The sequence below is a fragment of the Eleutherodactylus coqui genome, chromosome 2 (genome assembly GCF_035609145.1).
Source record: "Eleutherodactylus coqui strain aEleCoq1 chromosome 2, aEleCoq1.hap1, whole genome shotgun sequence".
Taxonomy (NCBI): Eukaryota; Metazoa; Chordata; class Amphibia; order Anura; family Eleutherodactylidae; genus Eleutherodactylus; species Eleutherodactylus coqui.
This window is the reverse complement of record NC_089838.1, coordinates 65,474,875-65,498,198: the sequence shown is the minus strand read 5'-3', so window position 1 is coordinate 65,498,198 and position 23,324 is coordinate 65,474,875. Positions and strand designations below refer to the sequence as shown.

Here is a 23,324-nt window from a genome sequence, read left to right as displayed (position 1 = left end):
TTAGGGGGACCAACCCTAATATCTGGATATTTTGTTACTGATCAGAAATAAGGGGTAAAATAACTAACAGATACATACAAAAAAGATACATACACATATAAAAAAGTGTATTATATAAGGAACCACTGCCTATTTCTGATCTGATGGATTAATTGAAATTTCTATATATGCAAGTTGTCCCTGTACAATCTGTAGTCTGTAAAGTTAAAGGGGTTGTCTCGCGAAATCAAGTGGGTCTATACACTTCTGTATGGCCATATTAATGCACTTTGTAATATACATCGTGCATTAAATATGAGCCATACAGAAGTTATTCACTTACCTGCTCCGTTGCTAGCGTCCCCGTCGCCATGGTTCCGTCTAATTTCGGTGTCTCCTTGCCTTTTTAGACGCGCTTGCGCAGATCCGTCTTCTCCCTTCTTCTGCCTTCGGCTCCGCTCGGCAGCATCGGCATTTTGGCTCCGCCCCTTGTACGCATCATCGCGTAGCTCCGCCCCCGTCACGTGCCGATTCCAGCCAATGAGGAGGCTGGAACCGGCACACATCATGGGGCGGAGCTACGCGATGATGCGTACAAGGGGGCGGAGCCAAAATGCCGATGCTGCCGAGCGGAGCCGAAGGCAGAAGAAGGGAGAAGACGGATCTGCGCAAGCGCGTCTAAAAAGGCAAGAAGACACCGAAATTAGACGGAACCATGGCGACGGGGACACTAGCAACGGAGCAGGTAAGTGAATAACTTCTGTATGGCTCATATTTAATGCACAATGTATATTACAAAGTGCATTAATATGGCCATACAGAAGTGTATAACCCCACTTGCTGCCGCGAGACAACCCCTTTAATAAGGAGGCTCACAGACAATAAAAAGGAAGCGCCTTCCCAATCCAGTGATATCACGGTGCCATTGTGGTGTCAGGGTTTTCCACATATCGTACCAATACCCATACTGGTCAGGTGGATATGTGTTACCCGTAGCAGAGTATAATCACGAAGTTTGGGTTATGAGGTGTTAGAATTGTTTGGTTCCTATCCATTAACTAGATTCCCACCTCACTCTACTTATGTGTGTAAGTCTGTCCAAAATTGGTGTTTTTAAGTAATATTTAATAAAGTTAGTAATGGTCACACTTTTGACTCAAAACACTCATTTAAGTTTGCTACATGTGGTTTCTTTTTGATTTTTAATGTTTGTTGTTACAAGTTGTGCTTTCATTATTTGCTACTTTCTGTCATCAGTGCTTTGTCAATGGCATTCCTTTACATGGGATATTGCTGTGACTTCTGTAGATTATACAGATCAAAGACATAAATGAGTTGTGCAGAAATTCCTCCAGTGACATTCTTCTGCACAGACTGCTGATTCTCATTACCTAGGAGTTACTAAGTGAGTATCAGCAGGGCTCCTGCTCTCCCCTTTCCCTTTTCATCCTCGGGTCAGCCTCCTCTCCCTCCTCACTACAGCCAGTTGCTGTGGAGCACAGGCAAAGGGAGGGGTAACTGCAAGGAGCAAGACAACAATACGCATCCCTAGGTTGCTTAGCATCCATGCTCCAGTGAATAGACTCTGATACACCATGGTTGTCCTGCAATAAAACACACAGCATTGCTCTAAAGCGCTCACTTTTTGCAGGCAGCATCTATTTTTCACAGGCTGCCCTCTAAAGTGCTTATTTTCCATGGACTGACCGTGCAAATATAGGATGTTTTTCAACCCTGCGTAGTTAATCTGTATTCAGTGTGAGGCACAGATCTGCTGTGTGCTTGCTCCTTTCTTCTTTCCGTTTTTAGCTTTTCCCCTCCAGATCTGTGGAGCTGGTGCATGAGCTGTCAGTACCGGAGGGGGGGGACCAGAGGGGGGTTCTGCCGCCACAAGACGCGGATCCCATTTCTTAAATATTAATTCTCCCAGCCTGGCAGAATATATCATTACAGTCAATGCACCTGGTAGGGGGTGGGGGGCACGACGGGACTATTCCATTTGCAAGAAAGAGAGGAGATTGAGGGGGGAATGTCAGAGATGTGTTCACCAAAGAAGCCAAATGTTGGAAACAAGGCGTTATTGCATTTAACATTTTGTCATCACAAAATGATCGTGTGGATATTGCTGCTTCACTCGTTCATCCAATGGTAAGAGCCACACGTTATCTTTAATTATTATTTGCCTTTATGAGATGCATCCTGTATGTCCAGGCATTGAGCACTGTATAGTAGTATACCATATAGCATGCTATGTATATATAAGCATATAGCTTGTATCATCCTTCAATGCTGGAATAAAGGAATCAATTATAATTGGCATACAGGATGCATTCTTCCATTAATTGATTGCATGTGTCAATGTGCTGTGAACACCTTCACTTGAACATTTACCACTCATCATATAAAACAAAGAGGGGCACAGTCATGGAAGGAGCTTGATGCATTTCTCAAGCTTGGTTATCACATCATGGCTGTGCCCTTAGATCTCATATTAATTCTGCAGATTGATGTAGCATCCATACACATCATTCTATGATGCATCCATATAAAGCCTAGGAAGGTTTCAGCACTGTGGACAGCTCTCCCTTGTTTACTATGTGTCATATGCAAGCTCTCCATTGTCTCCCAGTCTGTTCAATACGCTGAATCTATTCATACCGGCTGTTAGAACAAAAGGTCTCAGTGTATTTTCAGTGTCTCCCTTTACATCTGCCATATTCCCCCCACCTTTTCCTCCTGGCTAACTGCAGTGATCATGAATCCTGCTGAAGCAGCGAACACTATGGAGAGTGCAGAATACTTGGGCAGGAGGATGTGCTGTGTAGCTGCATTACACTGCCACATCATTAATGTGCTGAGCTCAGTTAAAGCTGTTCTTTATTCCATGGGTTAATTAACGCTGCTATGCACATTCCTTTAATTAAGGCTTAAAGCAGTCTAGTGGACAATTGGTCACATCACGCTGTATTGTGCAGAATAGCTACTGCCATGTTGAAATGCTCTTTTATGGAAATAAGACCACCATTTGCAGGGGTTGTCCAGTGGTTATGATGTACACTAGCTGACAATGCATTTCTGCGGCAACAAAGTACCTATTGCAGAAACCATGTAATATATGGGTATAAGGAAATATATACAGTTCATTCCTGGCTACTTCACATTGCTTTTTTTTGGTTGCTTTTATGTAATGCTCAATTGGACCTCTTGCACTCTAATTTTATTGTGTAAATGTGTGGATCTTGTAAGAGACATTAGATGCCCAAAATGACATTGGTAAATGGTGACTATGTTATATTTCCACTTACTAGACATAAACCCCTGCAAGCTATTCATTACAAGCATTCAGCAATCAGCTTTAGTGAAAGCCTCAGCTGTTTATGCAAAATGTGCACTTTCAATGTAGACTAGAAGATAGATAGATAGATAGATAGATAGATAGATAGATAGATAGATAGATAGATAGATAGATAGATAGATAGATAGATAGACCAGGGCTCATACTCAGTTGGATGAGGCCTGTTCTAATGTAGTTAGATACGAGGCAAGTATGTGTTTCAGTGCTCACAGTATAACAGTATGAATGGTTCTAGTTTTAAAGATATTGTTTATTAGGGCATTCTAAGATACAGCTTTCAAGATAATCTCAGGCTCTAGAGGACTGGGCCTGTCCATGGATTCTAAAGGCAGCCTACTGATTTCAGACAGCTCCATATACGACTAAATTTCACCTATGGTGGCGCTACAGGGGATATTTCCAGGGAACTTTTCTATCTAAGAAATGATTGTTCAGAGTATCTGGGTCTGTATCTTAACACTCCATGGTTCTGTTCTTTTGGAAATTGTGTACTTATAATGTATCTTGCATAATCGTAACTGGGCTGGTTTGGTTACTACTTCCCATTATTGCAGAAGTTCTGTTCTTAACAAAGACCATTTTTTGGGGGATAAAATGTCAGGATTGTAGTGTTATGCCAGGCTAAGCCAACTTCAGTTTATCCAATGTGAAGAGCAGATCTATACTGAACTGATGCATTTCCCTTTTTTCAGAACATTGTTAACTATCTACCAGTATGTAAGTCCATTTGTATTTGAGGAGTAAAAGATTGTGGAACATATACAGAGAATAAGTACAATTGAATTAATTGTTCCTCTTGCATGTTTTGCATCCACTCCTGGCTATGGCTTTCAAATACTGATGCAAATATTGACCAAAACATGCAAGTATGTAAGTGGCCTAAGTCAAATTGATGTGACTTATGTGCAGTCACGATGTTCCAAGTGATTATAGTACAAGTATACAGTACTCTTATCTAGAAAGGATATGTGCAGATGAGTTTATTGGTAAAAGTGACACTAGGAAAAAGATGAGAACACTTTGAATAATCTTGTGACAAAGTTATCACAATGTACGAGTCAGGGGATGGATACAGTATAGGTGCAAGATGCACTTAGTGCATGAAGAGGCACATTCCTCTGCATACACTAGCACATCTTGGGCCATCCGCGCACCTAAGGGCTTAAACAGACAAACAAACGTGTATATGTATTTGCACATGAACAAATCAAAAGTCTTAATTTTTTTTAACAGTTTAAACTCTGTGCTATTGCGCACGCAAACAAAAGCAGAAAGCTAGGGCAAGGCCTATCTTTTCTCGCACATAGTAAATGGCACAAGAACCACACTTTAGGGAATGAAACCATTGAAATCAATTCTTTCGCTTCATCACTTTTTGCGAGTATGATTTTCACGCATGCAAAACCTTCCGCAAGCACGTTTGTTTGTTTAAGCCCTACACCAGCTATGAACTGGAGTAAATGTACACCAGTTTCTGTCCATGGGATAAGCCACACCCACTTTTCATAAACCTTGAGTGACAGGTGTACATTTTTTTTTTGCTCAAGTATGGCTTACACCAAATTTTGTGACTTTTTTATGCCAATTTTACAATTATAAATCCCCCTCTGTGTATTATAATTTGCCCAGATACTCGCATACCTGTAACAAAGAGAAAGCTAATTTTAAGGAGCAAATAACTTGATAAAAAGACAGTTTGCCCAAGGCATGTAGGGATAGAGACCTTATGGTCTAATAAGATCAAAACTGAGCTTTTTGGTCAAAAAAATAATACATTTGGCAATGGTCAAACCATATGTCAAACTACTAGTGATGACCTGTCCGTCCGTGTGTGAGTGGGTTTGTGAGTGACTTAAATGCTCCGCCCTGATCACATGACGGGGACATCAAAGATCCTGTACACGTATGGCTCATTGGTATTCCATAGCAACTGAGGCAACAGAGGGTTTGTAGTCCACCGGTAATCTGCACAAGGATGCAGGACCTTTGATGACATCACCATCATGATAAGGGGCAGAGCATGTAACTTCCTCACTTGCGATGAAGGATCTTTGATGACGTTATAGTCATGTGATCATGGGTGGAGCATGTAAGCCATTCAGTCGGGATGAGATTCACAATGTATGTAGCAGTGCTGTGTGTGTGCACCACCAGAAACACTGATACTATAATTTCCTAATAATTGCTAGTAACTCTAAAGCAGAACACTTCCTACATAAAACATTATAATGGTCTCATAATGCTGTGTGGCTGCTTCTCTACAGTAAGTCTTGGAAATTTTGTGAATGCAAATGGGAAACTGAATGTATAAGGTATTGGAAATTTTGGGGAGAAACCCATAAAAGAACTGCAAAATGCCTTTTTTTTTCTTCAGAAAGCCAAAGCCTAAGCATAATACAAATGCCAGACAGTAATTACATAGAAACAGCAATAAAAGGGTGGTTAAGATATTGATTATTTTTTGTAATGGTAGAAAATGTTGTATACCTCACAGCTCCCATCCTCTCTTTGTTGGGCATGGTTTACATAACTACAGCAGCAATATGCCCATATATAACTATGCAGTTAATTACTGGCCACAGTGATTGTCAGCCATGAGAAGACTTTTTCAATAGCTCAGTCAACCCTTTTAAAGACCAAGTCATTGTTTACCATAAGGCCGTAGTCACACGGGCGTTTTTTCGCGCGATTTGCGGATCGCATGATGGATGCACATCCGCAAATCGCGTGACCGGGGCCGAAAAATCTGCTCCTAGCCGCGTTTCATTAGAAATGGGCCAGAGCTGTCCAGCGCATTGAATTCAATGGAGCTGGCAATACAGCCGGCTCCATTGAAAGCAATGCGCTGCGGACAAGCGAGGGATGAATTGTCAGGAAGGGCTTAAATATATAAGCCCTTCCCTGCAATCCATCCAGAAATGTGTAAAAATAAAAAAAAAATTTATACTCACCTTTCCGCTGCAGCCGGAGTTCAGCGGCGGCCGCCGGCAGTTCTCCTGAACTGCTCTCTGTAGTATTCAGCAGCCGGGGCTTTAAAATCCCCGCCTGCTGAATGAGCTGCCTCTAATTGGTCACAGCCTGACCAATCAGAGGCAGCTTTCACTCACTCACCCATTCATGAATTTATGAATGGGTGAGTGACTGCTGCCTCTCATTGGCTCAGATTGTCGGGAAGGGCTTATATATTTAAGCCCTTCCCGACAATTCATCCTGCGCTCACTGGCAGCCCATTGCTTTCAATGGAGCCGGCTGTATTGCCGGCTCCATTGAATTTAATGGGCAAACATTGTTCTTCTCAGCCACAGCTGTTACAGCTGTGGCAGAGAAGAATGATTTGTCTTCTATATGTTCTCAATGGGGTCGGCACTGCTCCCATTGAGCGCATATAGAGAAGAGAACAGGAATCGCAGATATCTGCGATCTGCGATTTCTGTTCTATAATTTATCAGATGAGCGCATAAAAAGCGCTCATGTGTCCGATACCATTGCAGAGCAATGGTTTTAAAAAATCGCCGGATGCATGCGCAAATCGCGCGAGAAAACGCCCGTCTGACTAAGGCCTAAAGGGGTATTTCCATCTTACTCAATCATGGTTAATATATGAAAAGCCTTCCTAGTGACATAGCCACTTGTAGCCTTGTCTATGGAGACAGTCAACCTGGCTGTTCTATGTGGTTTGTGTAATTTCCATAAAATTGAATGGGAGTTACAGAAAAAGTGTAGCACAGCAAACTATGCTGTTTCCATAATTCCCCAAATAGGAAGATGAAAGAATGCCTTTACAGCATCACCTACTGGAAGGCAACATTCCTGCAAGTCAAAACTGTTTTAAAGTTTTTGCAGAATTTCAAGTAATCCTTTATCCAAAGGATAAATGGGGGTTTCACTGCTGAGTAAAGATGAGCGAACGTGTCCGTTACGGACACATCCGCACCCGGACACCGGCTTTGCCGAACACTGCAGTGTTCGCGCGTAAAGGTCCGGGTGCCGCCGGGGGGCGGGGAGATGCGCGGCGGCGCGGGCGGCAGTAGCGGGGAGCAGGGGGGAGCCCTCTCTCTCTCCCTCTCCCCCCCACTCCCCGCCGCACCCCCCCGCGCTGCCACGGCGGCCCCCGAACTTTTTCGCCCGAACACTGAAGTGTTCGCAAAGTTCGGTGTTCGGGCGAAAAAGGGGCGGGGCCGAACGTGTTCGCTCATCTCTACTGCTGAGATATCTGCCTATCTCAAGAATGGGGCTCCTGTGTCCCCCGTCATCCTCACTGCATGCAGCGCTGATAGCGCAAGTGCACCAGCACTCCATTCACTTTTGATGCGTGCTGCTCAGGTATTTCCATCAGCCCCATTGAAATGAATGGAATGCTGACTGCGCATGTGCAGCCAGTGCTCCATTCAGACTAACCTGACTGTGGGGGAAGTAGCGATCCACCAGGGTCAGGAAAGCAGGACACAGAACCTCCATTCTTGAGATCAGTGGGGGGTCTCAGAAAGTGAGTCCCCACGATCAGCAAGTTATGTGCTTTTCTGCGGGTAGGGGATAACTTGAATTTCTAGTACAACCCCTTTAAATAGTGCCATTGAAAAATACAACTTGCTGCACAGAAAAATGCCTTTGTGTAGCCATGTCACCGGTAAAATAGCACTTATGATTTTTTGAAAGTGGAGAGGAAAAAATGAAAATTAACTAAAAAAATAAAAGTGCTGCAGCAGGAAGAGGTTGAGGGCCATATATGTGGTGTAAATTCATCTTTGCTGAAATTTGCTGCATAATATTTGAATTCCTGACAGTTGATTCTCAGCATATGACAAACTGTTACACTTTCAGCATGTGTTCTTATGGGTTGTGTGTGCCTGCTGGATGTCAGATGCAGATTTCCAGATGTCAGAATTTTAAATGTTACGCAGCAAATATCAGGAAAGCGTTATTGGTATATAGTATGGTTAAAAAAAGAAAACTATTCATCAAGGTAATCAAAGTAAGGCAAGAGGACGTAGATGGAAGGAAGGAGAAATGGAAGGGCAAATTTTAGAACTTGGTTCCCCCAGTTTATCAAAAGGGTAGCAAAAAAATGCCCTAAAAAGGGAAAGATGTCGTCTTACCCCCATATAGTGATCAAACAACATGATTGCCTTCTACAAAGTGACTCATTTTGTTGCAATCTTTTCCTGTCTACCTGAACAAAAGTTTAAAAACTGACAAAAGTAAACTTTTAATGTGTGTAGGCTCATAGTAGTAAAAAATGTTTGCTCCTTTCAGATTTGATCTGCTGCTGAATATCTTCCATGCAAAATGGATTTAATAGTTGTTGGCCAAACTGTTCTTGTTCTCTTCTTCTTCTGCGCTATTCTTCTTATCCATTATGGTTCTACTCACCTGAACATTGATCACTGTATGACACTATGTAGAACCATGATCAGTCTGATTGGTGGAGGCTGCTTTGGGGCTGATGTAAACGACTGTCATGTGGTCGAAACTTCTGGCCTGACCCAGGGTCTAATGACCCAAACCTGCTGCTTCGTATATGACTATGACAGTACAAGTTGGCTTTATTAGACCCCTGGTCAGAGTCGGAATTGTGACTATAATATGGTTGCTAAAATGTAGCTCGATTAAGGTTGTATAAGTTAGTCCTAATCCAAGAGCACAATATGAGGTGCATTCAAGTTCTAGGGCCTCCTATTTACCCCGGTATAGCGCCAGCCTCTCTCCATCCACAGAATCTAGAGTGGTAGCTCCCTGTTTGTGAATAGGGAGAGAGCTGTTTCTCTATATATTACGGGTGGGAACAGGCCAATGCAGCAGTACTCTCTTGACTCGAAGCACCCTTCTGAGTCAAATGTCAAAGTATGCATAGTCTAAAATACCAAAGTATTTCAGAATAACAAATACATGGGCACAATATACGTATCTGTTCCAGGTTCATTCTGCCTGTTTCGGGCAGCATGAACCTGCTGACAAGTGCCCCGTAAGAATAAGGTTACACAAAAAGCCTGCTGACATTAGGTTTTACCACAAATTGGTACTGAATTCAAATTTATTGGCCACACAGTTTTGCAAGTAAGCAGTGAGACTATGGAACTCTCTGCCTGAGAACATGATGATGGCAAATTCAATAAACGAGTACAAGGGGGGCTTGGATGCCTTTTTGAGCATTACAATATTATAGCTTATAATCACTAATTACTCCACAAATTTTTTTTGATCCAGGGATTAATCCAAATGCCAGATTGGAGTTGGGAAGGAATTTGTTTCCCTTAAATGGTGAAAATTGTCTTCTACCTCATTGGGTCTTTTTTGCCTTCCTTTGGATCAACATTGGAGGGTAATAGGCTGAACTGTGTGGACATATGTCTTCTTTCAGCCTTACATACTATGTTACTAAAATTGCTATTTATTTGGAAAACCATGCACTCATTGAACATTAATGTAAAAACTGTGCAATGTTGCGATAAAACTGCCTGTCAGCCAGTTTTTGGCGATGCTGTGGCTGGTACGTGTGACATCATCCTATGCAGGATATGCAATAAATGTCACCTCCGGGATCCACACCTATTGGGTGAGCAGTAGTCCATCACTCTCCATTCTATATACTACAATGGAGACAAGACCACACACGAAGGCAGACATCTTTCCATTACAGTGTGTTGAAGATGTGGAGACAAATAATTTGCAAAATGGGGCCAGGTAATATTTTCATGTAACTGTACAGTGGGCCCCCAGATTAAATTTTACTGATGGACCCTAGTTATCCCACACTGGTGACAGCGAGTCAGCCTCCATCAGGCGTGCTAGCCACACAGTAGCCCCATTGTACCTGTTCCTGTGCTGTGCATATCTGTGCATATGAGTGCCGTTACTCATCATATCCTGTCACTTTGACATGGAATTTACATCCAAGAAGTGCACTGATCTCTCTGATCAGTGAAGGAAAGAGGGAAGAGAGCTGCCATCAAGTGTTTCAGAAGGATGCTGCTGTGTTTTGACGGCCATGACTTTCTCAAATACTGGGACACAGACAAACATGTATGTATTATGAGGGTTGAGGACCTCATAGAATGTCATTGTGGTTCTCATGTGGTTTCATTTTGACTATCGGGATTCTCATACTTTAATACTATGTGCAAGAAAGATAGCGCAGGACCTATCTTCCCGCCTTTTTTCTTTCAAACAAATGGTTACTGCGCTAATACGCTCTGTAGCAGTGGGCATATTGGAGCATGCGCCCATCTGTTTTTTCCCTTAGGATGCTATTACATGTCAGTAGGTAATGCTCAAGTTTTACCAGCAATTACTGGACTGAATCTGGACTTCCAACAATTCCAAGTCCATGTAAAGCCCAGTAAATTGTGAGTGTTATCCGTGGCTGAAAATGCTTGTGTACTAGCAAACTTATCAAGCAGTCTTATACAGAAAACTAATACTACCATGCTTTTCTAAGATGGAGATTTAAATGACCTTTTCAAACTAAAGTTAATGTTGGTAACAAGTAGCCCTCTAATGTAGGAACAATAATCTAAAATAGACTTTCTAGGTATGTTACACAATATTTAATGGAAATGGTAGTGTGTCCACGCTCCAAGGAGGGGAACGTATAATTAGCAGTAATAAGTAATATATAATATATAATGATACAACTATAAGTGGAAGTAAATATCAGTAGTGGACTTAGAAGACAGGGCTCCACACCTATGGTCCACGTTAGCCTTCAAAAGTCCTCAAAGGTATATGATCCCATTGGATGTAAATGGATAGGGAGAGCAGCATGGGAAAATATCCAGATATTAATCCACCTCAGTAGCAAATGATAAATAGTAATCACTAAGTGATAAGAAAAATCATTGTGCTTCTAATAGCCCATGGAATATGAGAAAATGGTTGATGTACTTTACTGGGGGGATATGGGTATGATCAACTCCCCCAAATCCAGGTCAGCCTGTAGGAAATAGGGTCTGTGGATCTCAGGATTCTGTATCCAATCATTTTATTGTAGCTTCTTTCAGGTCATAAAATAGGTATCATACAAGATGCTTAAAAACAAATTAAGTACAAGCCTACAACCTAAGGGATATTACCTGTGGGTATTTTTTTGCCTTTGGCAATTAGAATCATCCTATTCTAAAGATAGGTCATCAATATTAGAGGGAACCTTCATCAACTATAAGTACCGTAAGAGATTGTGCTTAGAGCTTAGGTGATGTGAAGTCTATCAAGTCTCATACTCACCCAGGCCTTTTTTCCTGTTGTGCCCCTCAGCAAAGTCAATAAGTGCACAGAGGCTTGACTTTTTTCAGAAGGCTGTGCGCATGCATTGCCATAGAAATGAATGTGAATGCGAGCATACGGCCTTTGTAAAAGAGTCAAGCTAGCTATGTGCATGATGACATTGTTGGGAGACACTGCAAGAATCGAGGACCAGGTGAGTATGAAAAAAGCTCTCCAGACTTTACATTACCTAGACTCTAAGTACCATAACTTAATTTATGGTGCTTACGGTTGATGGCAGGTTCTTATTTAAAGTCTACAAAAATGACTTGAAAGGGAACCTATCACAAACTATAAATTGGTAGCCAGTGCCTACACCAGCTTGACTATTTTCATAAGGCTGTGTGCACTTACTTCCATTCATCTTCATAGGAGTATGCGCACACAGCGTTCTGAAAAGTCATGGTTGCTGTGTGCATGCTCACTTCGCTGGGGGACTCCACAGGAATGGGGAACTAGGTGAGTGTGAAAAATAGACTCCCAAACTCCATATTACCTATACTAAAAGCACGATAACTTAGTTTATGATGCTTATCGTTAGTGGCAGGTTCCCTTTAACATTTTTAGTACATTTTCTCAAAAATGTTTTAACTCAAAAACACTGTTTATTCTCTAAAAGATTTAATAATATCAAGACTATTTAACAAGATGACATTCAGAAATGTATTGATATTTGGCTTTAGCATAATCACCAGTATCCTCAGGTGCCTGAGTTAGTTGGTTAGGTATTTAGATTTTTAATGAATTAATGTGATTTTAACATAAAAGTAAATAGTAATTACATCCGTGGTAATGTAGCCAAAACAAACCTCCTTACCCTTTATGCTATATAATATAGTTCTTAAAAAAGGTGACTATCTGCTTTATATTAACATAATGATATATTATAAAAGCTTCTGTTCACTCTAAATGGTTGTTAATGTAAGCACTCAATCTCCAGCCAATGACACCTTATTCTAGCATTAGTTTACATACGGAAAAATAATAGAACTGTAATTAGCTTCACAATTTTAAGTAACTGCTTATGATATTGTTAATGTATATAGCCATAATATTTTCAAATGTAAAGAACCATTCTGGTGATTTTTTAAATTAATTTAGGATATAACTATTCCCCCTGTATTAATAAGTGAGCCAGTGTTCCCTTCAGTAGCTATAACTTTCTATCTAAAACTTCTCGCCTCTTTTTTCCACAGATGCTCATATGATCTCATCTTGACCAGCTCAGATTTACTTGAGGTTATGGATTTATTTTTTAGTCAGTTTTTCTTTGTGTGTGATGCTATTACATGATCCTTACCACAGAAACTGCCTACAGAGGGACTCAGATACTCCTATCCCAGTTACTGATAATGATTACACAGTTCCTGTCACACAATTATAATAGAGGAGATCACAGCTCATCCTCTTGAATGTATACTTGTGGTCTGCAGCTTATATTTAAGACTATAGCAGCTAATGATAATTAAACTGTACCCCAGGAGGCAAAATGATATAGCCTCAGCTAATGCTGTACTGTTGCATCTTGGGTTAGATTTGAAACTGAAAGTTAAAAACCTCAGCCTCAAGATGGCATCTGATAAGCATCAGACGGGGTGGGTGCAGTGCATGAAAGTGACTGCAATACACAGGGAAGACCTCAAGAGTGTGATAGGCAACCAGGTGACGGGATAAAAGATAGAAAGATGAGTTTTGCCAGAGTGGCCCATTGAGCACACACATAGCAGCCTGTATTGATTCAGTACATACTATGCATCCATTAACATTGTGTCATAGATAGGTAGATAGATAGATAGATAGATAGATAGATAGATAGATAGATAGATAGATAGATAGATAGATAGAGATATGGATTGATGAGTATAGAGTATAAATGTATGCATTATATACACACAATATACAGTAGACTGCATATGCCTGTGAATGCTATTGACTTTGAGGTTGGTTGGGTTATTTTTTGTTGGCATGTTATAGAGGGGCAACAAGAACAGTTGATGGCTTTATAACATAAAATACATGTAAAATGCCTATAATATAAATTTACACAATATAATGTGGTTGCGCATCCATGGCAGTAGAAATGCTACGGTTTAATATTAACTTTTTCAGTATAAATTGATGCTGAGATTGACAATTCTGTAATGTCAGCTGTAGAAAAGGTTATTAATAAAATAAATCTTGTTCTTTATATATTGCCAACTTATTCTGCAGCGCTTTCAAGTAATTTATTTATTACCCCCCACCAAGTTGGGTACTCGTTATACCGACTTCAGAAGGATGGAAGGCTAAGTAGATCTTGAGCTGGCTACCTGAACCAAGCGGAGATTGAACTTGCAACCTTCAAGTCGTGAGTGAGAGCTTAGGACTGCATTCTGCTGTCTTAGCACTCTACACCACACTTGGTAGTTAATACAGTAGAGAGTATACAATTACCTAACATTCCTCAGGTTATCAATGTACTAAAATGTATTCCGAGTAATCATACCACTGGTACATGATCAAGCCAAGCAAACATGGCTTCTGCTCAGCTGTTCTGTCATCCTACCAATGCCATAGAGTGCAGCAGTTATGGCATTTATTGCAGCCACTATTGAGGGATATGTGACACTATGGTGGCAGGCAGTCTGAGAATGTCTAATGCAAGGGATTCACGGACATTTGTGAGAAGCAACCGGGCAGCATCTGAGAGAGGCACTTATTTAGTCACTTGAGACTGAGGGTAAAGTTGCAGATGAAAGAAACTGTTAAAGTAATTGAGTTTTTACAGCTTACTTTTAAAAAAGAAATTGTAATGCAGAAACCATGTGCAGCACTTATAACTTCTTAATTGCTTCAAGGGGAAGGAGGGCTGCCTATCTTTCTTCTATTTTAATATCCCAGAAAGTAGAATGACATATTCAATGTAGATAATATTCAGCATATTAAATCCAAGGCTTTCCATACAGTATTAAAAACACAGGCACAGGATTAGCAAAGTTTAACCTGACACCTAACGCCTTAAGAAAGAGTTTTATGCTACAGTTTATTTTCCTTTCCAAAAGCTTTTTCAATGGCATTTGTTATGGTAAGAAAAGATAACTTGTTGCAGAAAGTTATCGGTTAAAGGGGTTGTCCCGCGGCAGCAAGTGGGGTTATACACTTCTGTATGGCCATATTAATGCACTTTGTAATATACATTGTGCATTAATTATGAGCCATACAGAAGTTATAAAAAGTTTTATACTTACCTGCTCCGTTGCTGGCGTCCTCGTCTCCATGGTTTCGGACTAATTTTCGGCCGCGCTTGCGCAGTCCGGGTCTTCTGCTTTCTTCTATGGAGCCTCTCGTGCAGGATGCCGGCTCCGTGTAGCTCCGCCCGTCACGTGCCGATTCCAGCCAATCAGGAGGCTGGAATCGGCAATGGACCGCACAGAAGAGCTGCGGTCCACGGAGGAAGAGGATCCCGGCGGCCATCTTCACCGGTAAGTATAGAAGTCACCAGAGCGCGGGGATTCAGGTAAGCGCTCCGGTAAGCTTTCTTTAGGTCCCTGCATCGGGGTTGTCTCGCGCCGAACGGGGGGGGGGGGGGGGGTTGAAAAAAAAAAAAACCCGTTTCGGCGCGGGACAACCCCTTTAAGTCAAACTTTGCTACATCTGTACATGCCTTAGTTGACACATTTATGAATCTTATCACAGCTAACACAATGGTAAAAATCTGACTCCTACCCCTTAGGTACACAATATAACTTGCATTTATTTTTGCATAACTGCATTCTGTGAGCCATGACTTTTTTGTTCTTGATATAACTAGTAGAGTACCCTGAAAATCAAATGAATCCTTCTAGGATTCTATTGAAGATGATACATTCTGTTTGTTTCTATGTTTAGTGTGTACAGGTGTAGGGTTTTTCAGATTGAAAAACTCTCAGGAAAAAAAAAAGGATACAAGAAACATTATCTGGGTTTAATATTTGGAAACAATCAGGCAGTAGCTATGTTCAACATCAAAAAAGTAAGTTAAGTCAGCAGCACACAATATACCCTATATCAGGAAGTATTAAAAATGCCCGCTCAGAGAAGGGATCTTAACTCCAAAATCCAAAGGTATCAGCATAAACAGAGTCCATAAGCAGCATATGGGGAGCAAAAAAAAAGGCTGATGCAGCTTTCTTTTTTTCTCCACACAAAACATGACATTTTGACCACCTATAGTGGTCTTGATACAGACCGCTACATGTGGATGAAACGTCGATTATGCTAACTGGAGCTGCAAGCTTGGCTAGTAACCAGGGTAGTTTTTCATCAAACCCCCCAATTAGTCATAACACAAATGGCAGTAATAAAAAAAAACCTGCCATTTTCAGGGCTGCTCAGAAGGTAGAAGTGTCCATCTGATGGTCATTTAAATAAACAATAAACTTTACTGTAGTATTACAACCTAAGAGCAAAGTCAGATGAGTGTTTATTTGCGCGCACCTATGTGTGCAAAAAAAGTGCGTCTGATAGAACCATTGGTTTCCTATAATGTGTTCAAACGTCCCTTTTTAACAGGCACAAAATCTTTGCACCTGCAAAAGATAGGACATTCGTGCACTGGCAAGGTCCATGCTCTGCGTATTGAATCCCCACGGGGAGTCCCCTCATCACTGGACACTGTGACAGCACTGTGATATGGGTTCATCATTCAAGGATTGTGGTATGATGGCCAACAGTCTTAGGTCATAGCGGGAAAATGCTTCCCAGACCATATCACCACTGCTGACTTGTTGAACCCAAATAGAGCACCCATAAGATATTGCTTCATGCTGTTTATGCCAGATTCGGACTCAGTCATCAATGTATTTCAGTAGGACATGGGATTTGTCACTCCAGACAACCTTCTGCCATGTGACCAAAGCCCATTGACATCTTTTCTGCCCATGCGAGGCATTCTTATTGATGACATGGGGTCATCAGGGGCACCCTATCAGTTTTAGACTATTGAACTAAAGGTAATGCAAAGAATGGTCATTGTGAATATTTATTTTACTTCCTCACTGTTGTACTGCTGGGTCAGTTAATCCACTGTGGAATGTCATTGCTAAGATACCAAATGTACCACCAGCACTTGCCTGAAGGACCAACCACACGTGGCCGGCCAGTGTGTGATCTTCTGTCTGATGTCTGTTCATGGTTCAACCATTCTTCGTACATTCTTGATAACATGATTCGGGAGCAGCCAACAAGTGTGACTGTTTGCGAAATACTAGCTCCATTTCCCAGGGCGCCAACAATCTGCCTGCAGTCAAAGTTCCTCAAGTCACCACGTTTATCTGCAATTGCCAAATGTTGCCTTCTGCGGCACAGAGGAAAGGTCAGAGAGCATTATATGAGAGCAGATCATGACAGCCATCATATGATACTGTTACTGATTAGAAGATGTCACGTGCCAGCTATTCTTAAAGCAGTAATAGTTCAGTGCATAAAAGCCAGATAAACCCTTCAATACTGCCATCAAAATTTTCAACTATATAAATAAATAAATACGATAACATACTCAAGCCGAGTAATTCTTCCTGGTACAAATCCGTCCCTGTGCATTCTGCTGCAACATATAATTATGTTAAAAGGGCTGTCCAGTTGTAAACTATTGATGGTCCATCCTTAGGATATCCCATCAATAGTAGATCAGTGGGGTACTGCTGCCTTAGATCCTGCCTATCAGCTGTTTGCTAGGTCAGTATTTTCGTGCACTGAGTTTTCTGCAGATTTCTGCAGGAAGCAGACAGTTACATTCATACAGCAGTGATCAGGCTTGGCATTACTAGCATTGTTCCCATTCCTTTCAATGCCTGTATTACCAGGCCTGGCCACTGCAGTGGTAATAGAGCTGTCTGCTTCCTGCAGAGATCAGTTCAGTGCACAAGTGACTTTGCCCAGCAAACAGCTGATCGGCAAGGCTCCCATGTGGCAGACCCTAACTGATCTGCTATTGATGGCCTATCTTGCAAATAGGCTACCAATGGTATACGACTGGACCATCCTTTTAAAATTTAGAGAACCTTACAATAGCAAATTATGTAAAAAAAACATTTTTGAAAGCTACACAGTTCTGGGAAACCTTTCAGTTGTTTTTAAAATGTTCTAAATATCTATTATGGCAAATGTAGCTTAAAAATACAGAAATGTAGGTCTACAAAAAACCTGAAAATTCCATAAAATGATGTTGAATGGCTTCTAGTTAAAATGACGTACAAGTGTTGACAACAATAATAAAGTGCCAGTTTATCACGCAATGCAAGTTAATGTTTTTTTTTATTCATAATTGATTATAAACATTATTCATAGCATCTGCAGGAAAGCAATTGTAGAAACACTTTAAGATATCCCTGCTATACAAGGAGATGCTGTATACTGTATAATGAGCATAATATATAATTGAATAAAATGTTTATGTACCCAAGGCAATTGAATAAATATACATATTTGTGTGTATATATATATATATATATATATATATATATATATATATATATATATTGTGAGAAGGTGACCGGCAAAGTGCTGGAGGGCAGATATATCTCGCCTAGGATGCTCTCCTATGAGGCGTTGGGGAGCGCTTGGGCAGATACGTGCCACAGAGCAGCCTGGGCTCGGTGGAGGAAGCCGGCAGTATAGTGTTAGTAGCATTAAGCCACTAACACGGTGTAGTATGTAAGTGGCTCCAAGCCACATAATCCGGGCCGGCTTTTCCTGGAGTGACCAAAGCGAAGGGTGGGATGGTCACTCCCACGTACCAGGTGGGGCTGGTACCAGGCCATATAAAGCCTGGACCTACAGGGCCTAGGAGAGAGCTGAGACCTCTGCAGGTCTGAGAGGCCTGGCTGGCTGTGTGCAGGAGCCAGTTTTGTGTTACCAGAGTGTAGACAGGGACGCTACCTGGTTAGTAAGTGCTCGGACGAGCAGGTTTTACTTTATGTTTGCCTGATGTTAAGGCCTGTATTTTGATTTGTTTTGCTTGGAAATAAACCCAGGCCAAGCCTGGACTAAAGACTTTATCGCAAGTGTCACTGTCTCTGACTGCTTATGCCCAGGTTGCTACCGATCCAAAAAGCTAATCCCTCACAATATATATATAATATGTGACTAAGATACTAAAAAAAGCAGTAAGGTTACACAGTGTTTACATAATACTGTCATATAGCGCTCAAATAGAGCCACTAAACAGTGCCTAAAATGATGCCATGTGGTGCTCAAGTGATAACATACCATGCTAAATAATACTTAATGCTTAAATACTACCTGCTACTGTAATATTGCTTCAGTCACCTACTCTGAGAAGCTGTATACGGGCATAGAAACATATTTCCCTGCTCTCTCCCCTTTCCAACTCTTATCCGAAGTAATTTTGGCAATAATAGGCCAAGACAGAGTAGTAGGGAAATAAAATGCATCATCAGTTATGATGCTGAAACTTTTCGTTTTTCCATCAGTTTCGGTTGAGTTGTCAGTAAACAAAATTCAAAGTAACATTGGAAACTTGGCTTGTAGGATTTCATTTTTCAGGATTTCATAGAAAAAATAAGTTATTTGAAACAATATTTTGTGTTTGAGCAGGAATAATTGTGGCTCTCGTATTCCTGACATCTTGAAGGGTGACCAAATGATAGCAATGCTTGCCAATTTATGAACACTGATATATATTTAGTTAGTTACTGCCAGCAAAATTTTGCCATATTGTCCATGACATTTTGTTATATGTGGCATGTATTAACATAGATCTGTCATATTATTATTTTAAAGGATATAGCACATTTTTTTATGTTTTTTACGGTTTAAAAATAGGCACAAATCAATAGCATTGAGTTGAATAAGTAGCATTAAATATGTGCATGGGGTTAGATGTGTGCTATAAATTAAAGCTCATATTCAGTCTAGAAAAACACCAAGAATCCATAAAAGGAATAGATATGTGGGAATCTATGAGGCCTGATGTCCACGGGAAAAATGTAGCCCGCGCGGATATGTAACACGGATTTCCGCAGCGGATGCAATGCGGATGAACTAAAATTCCTTTTTTTTCCATGCGTGAGATCAATTGAGCTATGAGCTCCCGCACGCGTGATCCGTACTTAAATGGAGTATGTCGCATTTTTTTTTCATGCACATGAAATTTTTAAATCACTTTAAAATACCATCTGCGGCTATTTATCTACCCGCGGGTGGTCAATGCATTCCTATGGGAAATTTTACATGCGGATCACGCGCATCGGTGATCCACTGCAGATTTTTAAATATATTTTCCCCGTGGACATGAGGCCTTAAACTAGTTGTATCAAGAATTCTGGCATTAAAAATTAGGGTCGAACTTGCACAAAACTTTGTGACTTTTTGGCCATTTTGTGTATCATTCATCAGCACTTTTTGAAATGTTTGCGGAATTTAACAAAGTGGTGTTTGGCTAGCACAGCCTGTCACATTAAGTATAATTTATTAACCCCTTAGTGAACACCCCATAGTGTTTTTACATCCTGGCTTAGTGGGCTTAACCCCCAGGGCCGTAAAAACATGCTCGCTCTGGAGATTAAAGCCATGCGGGCTGTGGATGTGACAGCAGCCTGCTGTCGGCTATTGGAGGTAGCTGACAACCTGGAGCTGTGATGGGGGGTCGGTGATCGCATTAAAGTAAATAAAAAGTCAAAAATGTTAAAGTTTCAGTTCCCCTCATGGATCAGATAGGATCCATGAGGGGAGCTAAAACTACTACCTCTATACACCATGATGTCCAGCGGTGCTCTGTACCTGTCGTGGGCTTCTGTGCATGAGTTGATGTGGCGTACAGGCACAGAAGGCCGGCGAGCACAGCAAATTTAAAATCTTCCTGCACCCAACTGTCAAAGATAGCTGAGTGCAGGAAGATTTCACTGGGCACTGCTGTATGAGGTTCCTGGTCACATGATTGCTGTTATCCATTGGATAATGGCAATCATGTGAACTTAAAAAAAGTTTAAAAAGTTGTCACTAGGGACCCGTTATCGCCGTCATCCAATGGAGCCTTCCCCGACCTCCGCGAATGCACCCACCGGCAAAATGATGGACACATGCGCAGAAGCCATGGAGGGCCCGGGAAATTTAAAATCTCCTTGTTCCTGGCTACCAAAGGTAGCTGAGAACCTGGAGCAGGGAGCAGTGACCAGTGGCTTCTTTGAGAGGCCTCTGGTCACGTGCCGACCAAAGGTAGCAGTCTACCTTAGGCTGGTCTCACACGACCAGATATGAATTACAGATTCTGCATGTATTTGATCCATGGTACTATATGCGGATCAATCAAATGCATTGAATTACACAATTCTGCTCACATTAGCGGGTCGGAATTATGTATTTAATTTGCAGAAAACAGAACGCAGCATGTTCTATTTTACCATGGATATCTATAATATAGAGCCCATTGATGGTTACCCGCATCATCACTAAGAAACAGCACGGGAAATACAAACAAAAAAAGGTGTACTGCGCATGACCACTTGTGTAAGTACGGAGTACATTACAGGGCCGTACACAGGACCATGACTAGGATCCCATCTGGGATCCACTGCGGTCCTTTACACGCAGATTCCACATATTGCCTTGTGAGCCTGGCGTTATTCAGATCACTACTTGTAATACGTAATTTATGGGAAGTCCCCGGGAAAGCTCGCCTTCCTGCAGTTCCAGGAGCAGCTTGTTGAGCGCCTTCTGTGTGAGACCGCTCGACCTCAGCACGCTTAAAAAGCCACACAGAATGCCACTTTTACACCCTATCCCTGCCTCTAAGGTCAGGGGTCCCCCCCCCCTCCGAAAAGTGACAATGAGGAGGAGGAATACCCAGTTTTCTTGCCTCATGTGCCAATCCCAACTAGGCCTCCATAATTACCCCAGTTTACGTTATTAGTTTTTTCTAAGATTTAGGGATGCCATAAAGAAGAGGGAGGGGAGATTATTTTTAGGGAGTCAGTTTTTTTTCTGCTCCAGTGTGTAATGCGGCCTAGAATTTATTCAGTTGTGCTCTGAAAACTAATGGGTGTTCCCTCCATTACAGGCCTAGCCATGTGTCCGATAAGTAGATTGGGACTACAATGGGTATGTTTCTGAAAGCAGGACAAACAGGGGTATCCATTTTGGGGTGAAAGTCTTCAGTCATATGTGTGCTGTACAAAAAAATTGCCAAAAAAATGAAAATCTGCTTTGCTTAGATTCATTCAACAACTGTGGGGTCAAAATACGCAGTACACCCCTAGATTAATTTATTAAGGCGTCTAGTTTTCAAAATAGGGTCAGTTCTATATCGTTTTGGCCACTCAAGGGCTGTACAAGTTTGCATTGGGGCCTAAAACATCTTCAAGTAAAATTTCTGTTCTGAAAGCCACAGGCTGCTCCTCTCGGTATGGGCCCCAAAAGACGCAAGCTTTCAGAACAGAAATGTGGGCCCCAATTGTGCATAAAGACATAAAATTAGGGCCACAATGGATATGTATCTGAACACGGGATAAACAGGGGTATCCATTATGGGAAGCAAATCCTCATTTTTATGTGCACCTTAGAAAAAAAACTGTCTTTAAAATGACATATTTGCAAAAATATGAAATTTTATTTTTTCTCCTCTAAAGTGCATTAACTCCTGAAAACAAAATACTCTCAGTGAATACATTTGGCGGGTATATGTTTTAAAATGAGGTAATTTGTGGTGGTATCTACCATTCTATCTATAGGTGTCTATCTATCATGACACCTATGAGCCAATCAGGAGGCTGGAATTGGCACACGTGATGGGGCGGAGCTACGCGATGATGCGTAGAAGGGGGCGGAGCCAGAACGCCGCTGCTGCCAAACCGAGCCAAACGCAGAAGACCCTTCTGCGCAAGCGCGTCTAATCAGGCAATTAGACGCTGAAATTAGACGGAGCCATGGTGACGGGGACGCCAGCGCAGGGAAGGTAAGTGAATAACTTCTGTATGGCTCATATTTAATGCACGATGTATATTACAAAGTGCATTACTATGGCCATACAGAAGTGCTGAACCCCACTTGCTTTCGCGAGACAACCCCTTTAAGTCTGTTTTATTGCTATTCCTCTGCTCCACAAATGGAACAGAGAAATGGAAATGGTTAACTGGGAATAACTCCAGTGTGCACAAGTTCTTAAAGAGAGACTCTTTTTAGAGTCCCGTGTGTGTTCTCTCCCATAGATTTGCACAGGAGAGTGCATGCACAGGACTCTGAAAAGAGCCATATTTTCAGCCAGCAAGCGGACGTCAGAGGGGAATAACGCGGGAACTTGAAAGTGGGTGAGTATGAAAAATATAGCACCAAGCTCCCTGTCACCTACCCTAATAGCACCATAAGTTAGTTTATGGCGCTTTAGGCAAGTGACAGGTTCCCTTCACTGATTGATGAGCAGAGAAGAAACAAAAAGTCAGGTTCACTTTAATTGGAACCAAAGTAGAGATAACTGATATAATTACAAATGTTTAATGTTGCTAATATTAATCATCATTAATGATCAATTATATCCATTGCTATTTACAAAGGCAGTCCAAGGGGAGTTATAGCTTCAGCGGTTGATATAATATATCCAATAGTTTAATGTTTGCGACTGCTGACTAAATTTTCACAAATTGTAGAGTGTGCAGATATATGATCTGGGGATAGTTTTTCTGGGAGCTCTACCAATCCACTTGTGCTCATTGTTCAGACAGTGAGCTACATCCCCCCTTATTATCCTTTCCACCTTATC

The 23,324-nt window shown here is 41.4% G+C and overlaps 1 protein-coding gene across 1 annotated transcript in view; it reads left to right on the top strand.

The window, feature by feature from the left end:
• Positions 1–2,017: 2,017 nt before the first annotated feature.
• GABRG2 (gamma-aminobutyric acid type A receptor subunit gamma2) overlaps positions 2,018–23,324 on the top strand; it is a 142,649-nt gene continuing 121,342 nt past the window's right edge. The window contains exon 1 of the mRNA XM_066589798.1: positions 2,018–2,127. Within this exon, the coding sequence (XP_066445895.1) occupies positions 2,018–2,127 (110 nt within the window). The remainder of the gene's footprint in view (positions 2,128–23,324) is intronic.